At 33.1% G+C, this 10,997-nt stretch overlaps 1 protein-coding gene across 1 annotated transcript; it reads left to right on the top strand.

Annotated features, from left to right (window-relative positions):
- Positions 1-338: 338 nt before the first annotated feature.
- LOC143544664 (uncharacterized) lies at positions 339-6,229 on the top strand. The gene is made up of 13 exons (XM_077036717.1): positions 339-703; positions 766-915; positions 1,536-1,706; positions 2,542-2,685; positions 2,812-2,917; positions 3,192-3,340; positions 3,425-3,550; positions 3,636-3,779; positions 4,557-4,644; positions 4,720-5,093; positions 5,193-5,510; positions 5,607-5,837; positions 5,921-6,229. The coding sequence occupies exons 1-13, from the start codon at positions 488-490 to the stop codon at positions 6,053-6,055; spliced, it is 2,352 nt and encodes a 783-aa protein (XP_076892832.1). The 5' UTR covers positions 339-487; the 3' UTR covers positions 6,056-6,229.
- Positions 6,230-10,997: the final 4,768 nt, after the last annotated feature.

Raw genomic sequence — 10,997 nt, 5'->3', positions numbered from 1 at the left:
TACAATTATGCCCATCAAATGTCATATTTAACTGAGTTTTTCTAACCCAGTTAGCGTAAATGACATAACGTGTAGAAAAAAATGTTTAAAGTACACCGCCTGCAAAGAAACTAAAAAAAGAACACGAACCGTAAATTGGCTTTTTTTAAAGAAAAAAATTTATAATTCAGTCAATTTTTTTTTACAGGATGGGCTTTTACGTGATATTATTATTTAATAAAAAAGATACCTCCTTATTTAATTTTGTGGAGAGACAACCGGTAAAGCAGTACCCGCCAAAACCAAAACTAAAAAAATAATAATAATAATAATAATAATAAAGTCTTCGCTGTGGTGTAGCCACGTGTACAAAATACCTCATATTGTTTGATCCACCACATTTACTTGTGGTGAACCCACAACCACATCAACCACTTACAACTACATACATACAATTACAAACACATACACACACACCTCCAACTTCACACATTAGAATCTTTCCGCCATGGAAGGATCTTCTCAGCTCACCTCCTGCAGACTGGACTCGTTCGTCCACTCGTTACCAGACAGTACCAGCCGCCGTTCGTTTCCGACCAATGTTAGGGTTAACCGTCGGAACAGAGTGACTCGTGCCGTCGCAACTGAGCCGAAGCCGAAGTCAACCGACGCGGCTGAACCTAGACCGTCGAGATCTGTTAATGGATCTTCACTTGCCGGAACGGTACATTTGAATTTGAGTTTTTAGGTGTTTGCTTTTTAATTGAATTTAGGTTTTGTTTGCAGAGGATGGAGAGTGTTTCGCAGGAGATTAAACGAGTTAGGGCTCAGATGGAAGAGAATGAACAGTTGGCCACGCTTATGAAGGGCCTTCGAGGTCAAAACCTAAGCGATTCGCAGTTCGCGGCCGACGACGTTGAAATGCGTCTTGTAGAGGTAATATTGGATTAACCACTTACATTTGGTGAACAAATATGAAACTTGGTTATTGTTTAATGATTTTCTTTTCTTTTTTCACTATTACCTTCAAGTTAATTACTAAACAATAACTAGGATTCATATATCATTTGTATAGGTAACTTAATTTTAATAACATTTAACATAATAGTGATGCTTTTCTAAGTTGACTTAAAATGAACAATGTGAAACTTGGATGTTATTTCATTAATTTTTTTTTCTTTACTTAATTTGAAAAACAGTTACTAAATAATAACTACTTACATCACTTATTTTTTATTTTCTTTAGAAGAATTTCACAACATTAGAACATCTAATGAAACAAAAAGAAATTATGTATGTTCCATTTTGGTCACTTAATTAAAAATCTGAACCTTAAAAAAAGGTTCGCAACATTGGAAAGCCTAATGAAACTTGATTGATTTAGAGGAACAAAAAAAAAGTTTGATTGACTTGAGTGGAAACTTGCCAAACTTGGTTGCTATTATGTAAAGTTCTCCTTTTGAATTCTATAAGCATGTCAAATCTGTATGCAAATGTATGTTCTTATATGAACTGTTTGGGATTTTGATTCGTTGTGCTGTTGTATACTTTAACAGACTGATGAAAGTAGCGAATTATTGCCTCTGGTGTATGATCCTGCTAGTATCTCTGCATATTGGGGAAAAAGACCAAGAGCTGTTGCCACCCGTATCATGCAATTAACATCTGTAGCAGGCGGATTTCTTTCACGTCTTGCTTGGGATGTAATAAACAAAAAGGTTAAAGAGGTAAGTGATTATAAGATTTATATGCAGTTCTGGTTATTGGTTTTGATCTTTATAAATGTACAAAGTGCATAACTTTCCACCTATTAGATTGTGTTTCGTACACAGGGCCGACCTGTTAATATAATAAACCAAAGCTAGGGCTTTGGGCCTCCAAAAATTTTGGGCCCCAATTTCTTAAAAAAGTTTTATACCATATATATATAATTATTAAGTTTAATTATGATTAATAATAATCCTGCTCTAGTGTAGTGGTAAATCTGGAAGCATGTTTCCTTCCCTTTTTTGTGAGTCCCAAAACCAGGGATCGAATCCCCATCTCCTCTTATTATTTTAGCTTTTTACAATTTTAGCTTTTTAAATCTTAGAACAAGAATTAATTCACTAGTGATTAACTCAATAACCTAACGTGTTTCCAATTGTAGAAAAAAATTACCAAGTTCAGAATATTAAAATTCAACATTAATTAGTGAAGACACTCAGTATTTCTCAAAATTTGGATTATATATGAGTGGTATACTTGTAAATGGTCATGTTTATGTTGTACATGTGTTGTCAACTATGTTTTTTTAATATCTTCAATCAATTTATTTTCATGTTGTGTCCCAACACATTTACATTTTGGTTGTTTTTTTTTAAGAAAAGAAATCAAATATTGTCAAGCTTATATAATAATGAGAAGCTAAATAGAAATAAAATTGAAAAGCATGAATCCAGATAATTTTGAAAGGCCTCGATTTTTTGTTTGCTTAGGGCCACCAAAATGGTTGGGCCGGTCCTGTAATCGTACACGTAAAGCTTCAGTGTTAGTGCTTATATGATTCTTATCTCTGTGTAGAATGAAGTTGCGCGTGCAATTGAGTTGAGGGAAATTGTAACATCTTTGGGTCCAGCATATATTAAACTCGGGCAAGCATTGAGCATTCGACCAGATATATTGTCACCTGCTGCAATGACCGAGCTGCAAAAGCTTTGTGATAAGGTAATAACAGAAACATGATTGATCAATAATTCATATTCCCAAGTTTATCATACTAGCATGTCTTCATGTAGGATATCCCTTGATCAAAGTGTCTTGTTCAGAACTTTTGTTTTATGATTGTTGCAGGTTCCATCATTTCCAGATGACATAGCAATGGCGTGTATAGAAGAGGAACTTGGAGAGCCATGGTACAAGATTTATTCAGAACTCACACCTTCCCCAATAGCAGCAGGTGTGACTTCATTATTGTTACATATAGATATTAGATCATTAGTATTTCATAATTAGGGTTCGCTTGTCTTTAGACCACGAGCCCGAGTTAGGTTTCTGGTTTCTGGTTTCTTTCCTGTATATATTGAAGGTTCCCCCTCCATTGTAGTTACAAGATTCAGTTAAACATGTAGTCCCTTACATTTTGCTTCCTTAATTGTTTGTGTTTATTATGTTATTTGGAATACAGTTCTTTTCTAGGATACTAATACATATGGTTTGTGAAAATGTTGCAGCCTCACTTGGGCAAGTATATAAGGGTCGACTTAAGGAAAATGGTGATCTGGTTGCTGTTAAGGTGCAACGACCTTTTGTGCTTGAAACAGTAACCATAGATTTATTTGTCATAAGAAACTTGGGTTTGGCTCTTCGACGCTTTCCTCAGGTAACATTAATTTAAAAAGAAAAAACAAAACAATCCTATTTTTCATATCCGTATATTTATGGTATCTGTTTCTTTCATTTCCAGATCTCTTTGGATGTTGTCGGGTTGGTAGATGAATGGGCTGCTCGTTTCTTTGAGGAGCTCGACTATATTAATGAGGGTGAAAACGGAACATATTTTGCAGAGATGATGAAGAAAGATCTGCCACAAGTAATATTTACTCTGTAATATCACCTAATTCTTAAATTTATGTTGAGATTTGTTTTACATATTTCAGTAAATTTTGGTGTTCCAGGTTGTCATACCCAAGACTTATTCTAAATACACATCAAGGAAAGTTCTTACTACGCAATGGGTAGACGGTGAAAAGCTTTCACAAAGTACAGAAAATGATGTTGGAGAGCTGGTCAATGTTGGAGTCATATGCTACTTAAAGCAGGTATGATTTTGTCAAAAGTTGAGTACTTTTGAGGAGGATAATAATGACTTCAGTTTTAAATAGGGTAACTTTAAACAATTGTAACCGAGCTTCTCCATTGTCCTACTAAAGTCACTCAAAGATCTTTTTGTTCCTCTAAAGTCAGAAAATAAAAAATTCTGTTTTTTAGTTGTAGGGGTATAATTGTCATTTTACAAAAGTTAACAGGAAAATGTGTTACAACTTTTCAAATAAAGGACTTATGCTTGTAATATATTGGAGTTAAAGGACACGACCTGCAAGCTGACGTACAGTTAGAGGGCACAAAGTGTAATTTTCTCTTATAAAGTTAAAAAAAATATAATTAAATGAGGCAGATGAACCATATATGAATTTTGGTTATTATATAATGACTATTCTTTTCCAGTTTGACTAAAATTTAATGACTTGAAACTTGGTTATTAGATTTTCTTTTCTTCACTACTACTTATTTCAAGTTTATTTGAAAAAAGCTATCACTTATTACTAATCAAGATTCATATATATTTCGTTAGCATCACTTAACTTAAAAGACAAAATAAACATCTATAAATAAAAAATAAAAAAAAAGAAAACAGGATTGAAACACCTAATGAAAGTTGAACGACTTTAGAGGGAAACTTTATTAGTATTGGGACAACTGGGTTAAGTTTTCCCTTAAGTAAACATGAAATTATTGCATCAAACATAATTTTTTTAACAAAGCTTCCATTTGATAATGGTTTCAACTTCATACTCAATTATTATTTGTGAATGCAGCTGCTTGATACTGGTTTCTTTCATGCTGACCCACATCCTGGAAACATGATCCGCACTCCAGACGGAAAACTTGCTATTCTTGATTTTGGTAAATAAAAACATCATCTTTATACGTATAATTCATTCAAGTTATCAAAATTGCTAAATGCTTGTAAAATTTCAGGTTTGGTAACAAAATTGACGGATGATCAAAAATATGGAATGATTGAAGCTATAGCACATCTTATTCACAGAGACTATGACGCCATCGTTAAAGATTTTGTGAAACTCGGTTTCATTCCCGAGGGGGTAAATTTGGACCCGATATTGCCTGTTTTAGCTAAAGTGTTTGACCAGGCCCTTGAAGGCGGAGGTGCAAAAAATATTAATTTCCAAGAGTTAGCTGCTGACCTGGCACAAATAACATTTGACTATCCGTTCCGCATTCCTCCTTATTTTGCTCTTATTATCAGAGCAATTGGAGTTCTTGAGGGCATTGCTTTAGTAGGTGATCCAGAATTTGCTATTGTTGATGAAGCATATCCGTATATTGCACAGGTATTTATACTAAAAATTTTAGCCTTGTTTCATTTGTTTGATATATTCATAGTTGTCTGCATAAAGTTGACCTTTTATTTTTATACTCTATGACATCAGAGGCTACTTACTGACGAGTCTCCACGTTTAAGAAGTGCGTTACGTTACACAGTATATGGAAAATCTGGAGTTTTTGATGCTGAAAGATTTATAGATGTAATGCAAGCTTTTGAGAGTTTCATAACCGCTGCCAAAAGTGGCGGCGGTGAAGATTTAAACGGTGACATGGCAGGACTTGGTGTTATTCAAACTCAGTCAAACCTTGCATTGCCTCGTTTTCAACCGGGCGGTTCTGAACCGCCAATTGAAACCCGTGCCGCTTTAGCATTTCTTTTATCTGACAAAGGGAATTTCTTCAGAGAATTTCTCTTAGACGAGGTGTTAACATTAACATTAATATTATGATCGCTTGAATATTTAAATTTATAAATAGTTTAAAAAATGTAATATTGTTTTTTCTCTTTTTGTGAACAGATTGTGAAAGGTATTGATGCGGTTACTAGAGAACAGTTGGTCCAAGTTATGACACTGCTTGGGATCCAAAACCCGACTCCGGTTTTCAGCATGGTTCCTTCATTTGGAGCCATTAGGCCCGCGGGGTTAATTCCTTATATAACTGAAGAGGATAAAGTTATACTAAGCAATGTCCAAAAGATTGTTGAGTTTTTAACTGCTCAAGATTCACGACCCCGCTCACCAGATCAGGTGATGACATGGCAGTGTTTTCCGCCATGAGTGTTAAAACGTTTTCTGAAGTTTATGGTTAACGGTGATGTTTTGTGTTACAGGGTTTGGATGCGAGTCGCGTCATTCGAGAGCTTCTTCCTGTCATGCCAGGTTTATCAGCCAAGGTGCTACCTGAAGTGCTAAGTCGGTTGTCTTCTCGGGTCATGGCTCGTTTGATTCGGGATACGTTTTTGTAATTATTGGTAACTGGTTTATTTGAAGATTGCAACGAGCTGATCAATTGTGCATATACCCGTAGGAATTGTTTGTGAAGTTCTGTAAGTCGACACGAAGGTCAATTTTATTCGTCACAGTTATACGAAGTTGTAACATTCAGTTGTATAGGACAATCAGGTCGAATGATATATATATATATATATATATATATATATATATATATATATATATATATATATATATATATGTAAACCAATGAAAACTTGGAAAACAAATAATAAAACAAGGACTTGAAACATATAACGAGTTGAGTTTGAGTTTATGAAAACTTGATCCGTTCTTTCTTGAGTTAATAAACCCAATGTATAGCCCCGGCTGTATCTATAGTCTGGGTTGCAAAAGAGTTGTGTTTTATTGGGTTAAGCAAGCTCAAATTTGTCTCATCGAATCAATACATGTACGTATACTGTAGCATGGCCTGCAATAAAAGTTAATATTGATAGGATTTCTTGTTAAGTGGTGTGTTCACTCACATAATGACATAAAGTCATTTCCTATATCGTTATAATAAAATTTTATGCAGGTGTGCGGCCCGTATAAGATGTCAGTAGCATACAGTTGGTACGCTAATAATGCGTATATAGCATGACCTAAAACAAACAGGGTTGTATCAACTATATTTGATGACCATCATCTATCTGCTTCATATTTCTTCAGCAACGTTACCTGCACAAATTATTTCCAGTCATTACTAGATTCGCTCCTAGTGTGTGAAAGTTTTTATTTAGTATATTAAATATATATTTATATAATTATTGTTATTATTCATTTATTATGGCAGGAATTAAACAACCGGTATTTACTTTATATATATGAACGGTGGAATGGAATGGAAAGAACAAGGGAATGGAATGAGTCATTGCATTCCATTGTCATGTTTGCTTACTCAATGGGAATGAAAAACACCATTACTTTATGCTGATTGGTAGACTGAAAAAGACGATGGAATGGAATATATTTTATATGAGTTGACACAAATATCCATACAATAAAATAAACAAAATTTAACAGTGTTTATTTTTCACATTATTATCCAATTAAATGTATAACAAATTATAAACATTTGAATAACAATAATAAAATAATCAAAATCAATTAAATGATGTATGAGGTTGAAGATTGCATCATTGATTAAAAATTTCACGAATAAGAAATCATACAATAGAAACCTCAAATATTTCAATTTAAAAACTGAGGGACTGCAATTATATAGATTCACAGATCCAGATTCCTGACTTTGAAGATCAAAGCTTACTTTTCATCATCATCATCATCGTACTCAGTATATCCCACCAATAGCAATGCTATGGTAGGGTCTGAGGAGGGTAAGATGTAGACAGCCTTACCTCTATCCCATAGGGATAGAGAGGCTGCTTCCGGTGAGACCCCCGGCTCGATAGTAGTTTTGAATCAAGCCTTGGACATAAGACACATAACACTCAATCATCGGGACACCGGCTGATTGGTGCATGTGCCCTTGTCTTTCGGCTATCAACGCCACCACATGATGCCTGATTAACCTTCCGCCACTTTTAACGTTATTTTCACGTGATTAGTAAAATAACGTTAAAATTAAGTCAATTTTACTTTTGCCCACCCAAGGGTTCACACATATATACATTATATGTGCGCACCGCAAGCAGGGCGTATAAAGCTTACTTTTACAAATTAGAATTGATTCAATTTGTGTATCTATTTAAACAAATACACAACTCGCATAGACAAATAGTTATGTTTTATTTACCCTATAACATCCTTGTCTGCATCTCTTGCATTAAACCTTGTGTACCCAAAACCAGTGTAATCCCATGCACACCTTAATAACAGAAGAAAGATCTAAATTCTGATGAGAATAATAATAATAATCAAAATAACTATAACGATATACAATATGTATTTTATGGTTTCTTTGGGATGTAGCTAGCTTAAAATATTTCATTAAAGAATCATTTCAACTGTAAAACACAAAAAGATCAGTTCAACAAGTACATGGACCATGACCCACCCGCAACTTTAGTAATAAATATTACCTGCATTTTATCAAAATAAGCATGCCCATGTTGTTCTACATATTCCCAGTTATTTTTGTAAGGAAATAATATGTATTTAGTTGCTCTTCTTATGATCAATACCATTTAAGGACTACAGGTTTTATTTAACCATGGTCCATGGATATCTGAACCAGCTTTCTTACAATCAAACTACACAAACAAATAATATTAATAATAAATTAAGCATCTGAACCAGTTTGCTTACAAGCTTAGCAATGGAATCAAGTGTTGTAATAGCCACATAACAAGAGTATTACTATTAAGTATTAACTAACTCCTAAACCATAACAAACATTTTGGATGATCTAAACATCTGATTTTGTCATGAGCTAAAGCCATTGCAAGGTACCTTGAGACTTGTAAATCAAACTAACAGCAATCAAAACAATATTCGTAAATCTTAATAGTAATGCGAGAGTGTTGAGGAAAACAACATGAGCAACAATATTCATATCTGTATCGTAATGTGCCCTGTTAATAGCAGATGACAAGCCAAGATACATCATATATATCACTGGCTATTGGAGTCAACTCTAATACCAAGTATGAATGTATCACCAATAATGCTCCAGTCATAGAACACACAGGTTGTCTACTGTTATTAGAAACATAACACCAAATTAAATTATAAATACATACTTTATGCAAAACGTTATATAAAATAATATCATCACAATAAATATAAATATCGTAATAAATAGCTAAGAAACTAGTAAAAATCTAAATGTATAATAAAATAAACACTAACTTTATCTATAATCCTTTTAATTAAAGTAATAAACAATAAACTAAAAATATAATTAAATAAATTAAAGCATTATTTTAATATTGGTTTTGTTTTTTTAAAGGCTTTTCAATAGTGTTCTTTTAAATAATATAAATAATTACAAGTGCTTGATTAACCATCATATACGTCACATATCTGTAGTAAACCAGAAATTTTAACTGGAGTCACATTATATATTTTTTGATATTTGTATCATAATTTTTTTATAAGTTTAAACTTAATAAATATAATAATAAAGTAAAATTGTTATAATAAAAGCAGTTAAATTATATAAACTAACAAAAATATCGTAGGTAGGTCATACATTTTACTGATTATTTACCAAGTTGTATATTGCTGGTTAGGTTTCAAGGCATAGGTTAACGTACGTCAATATAAACTAGAGATAAACTAGATCGAACTAGCATAACTAATAACTTTATTGAAAGATCAAACTAATCCACACAACTCAATAAAACAATCAATAACTACATACAACTAACTATACACATCACAAATAATCATAACAAACCATTAAAATCAACCTACATAAATATATTGAACATCCAAAACAATCAAATGCATGCTCCCTAATACTTTGATGGTGGCAACATTGATGCTCCATAGCGTCGATGGGCAATTAAGTTTGTTAGTTAAAAATAGTGTACAATTGTTAGTGCACGGAAATTTGACACTGTGGATATGTTATTCTGACATATAATATGGATCGATTATTCTTAGAATATGTTGCAGACCCTGTCAGGATCAATGATCCTCAGTACTTATTATCTATTAACGATTTTCCTTTGTTATCTTGATATTTTGGGCAGGTATAACGGCTAGTTACCAAGTCTAACCTATAATCTCGCAATCAAGTCAACAAACCACGTGGATAATTAAGGAAAGAGTTATATTGAAGGCAATGGCGGATTTTTAGGGATTATTAGTTAATAGTCTTTATTATTCATAACTCCATTGAGTTATTGTCTTTGATGTATAAATAGAGGTTATGATCAGCTAGGAAACACAACCCAATACCCAATACACTCCGCTCTCTACAAACACAGCAATACACACACACACCTAGAAAATATTGTATCACTGATCATAATCTTCAACCTTGTATCCTCACTTTTCATATCAATATACTTGACGGTGATAGTTTTCATCGTCGGGGGTTTTTTGTGCCGGAGATTACTATAATCACGTACTATCCGACCAAAGGTTACCTTGTTGATCCTTGACCGAAGTGATTCGACCAAGGATTGCCTTGTTAAGTTTTGACCGAAGGAAGATTATCGTAATTAAGGGTTTTTTCCCTCGTGATCAAATCCTTGTGTTCATCTCTATTTCGTTCATATAATCGCTGTTAACATTTAGCACTAAACCTCACATAACAGATTTGGATACATTATTCTTAGCAGATTTTTGTCCAAAACAACAATTACTATTATACCCTCCATTTAAAAACAAATAAACATTAATATGTGTTGACCTTGTAAAACATCTGTACATACTATTAAAGCAAACAACAATTTCCACTTGTCACCATTCTAGGCCATCCACATCATCACCACCTCATTGTCATGTCACCCATTACCTTTCTTAATCATGCCAACTCATCCACTAATCTATATTTAAATCATAACATTTCTTAATTTTTACCCTATTAAACTTTTTCTCTCTTTCACCTATTAATATATTCCGGCGATTATCATTCAAGATTTGTATCAATTTTCCGGTAAGTTTGTATTTTATAATAAATTTCCGATTGTTTATCTATTTATTTCCGACAACCTTATTATTTTTTCCGGTTATTGTTTCTTCTAACATTGTTAACTGATTTTATTAAAATCAGTTTAGGTTGTAAATCATAAAGGGCATGAAGGTGATATGTGGACGTTTTAAGTTTTTCCGTTAAGTATTTCCGGTAAGATTTCCCGTTAAGTTTTTTCCGACTATATTCTATATCTATAACAATGGCTGCTTTACATTATTTCAGGCTATTTACCTGATTTATTTGCTGAAGATTTCATTTTAGTTTGTTAATCAAAATCTTATATTCCATTGTTACGTTTTTCCGGT

The sequence above is a fragment of the Bidens hawaiensis genome, unplaced genomic scaffold (assembly GCF_021521415.1).
Source record: "Bidens hawaiensis isolate Kalapana, Puna unplaced genomic scaffold, B.hawaiensis_p1.1 tig00000888_1, whole genome shotgun sequence".
NCBI classification, from domain to species: Eukaryota; Viridiplantae; Streptophyta; class Magnoliopsida; order Asterales; family Asteraceae; genus Bidens; species Bidens hawaiensis.
This window is presented reverse-complemented; position numbering and strand designations above follow the sequence as displayed.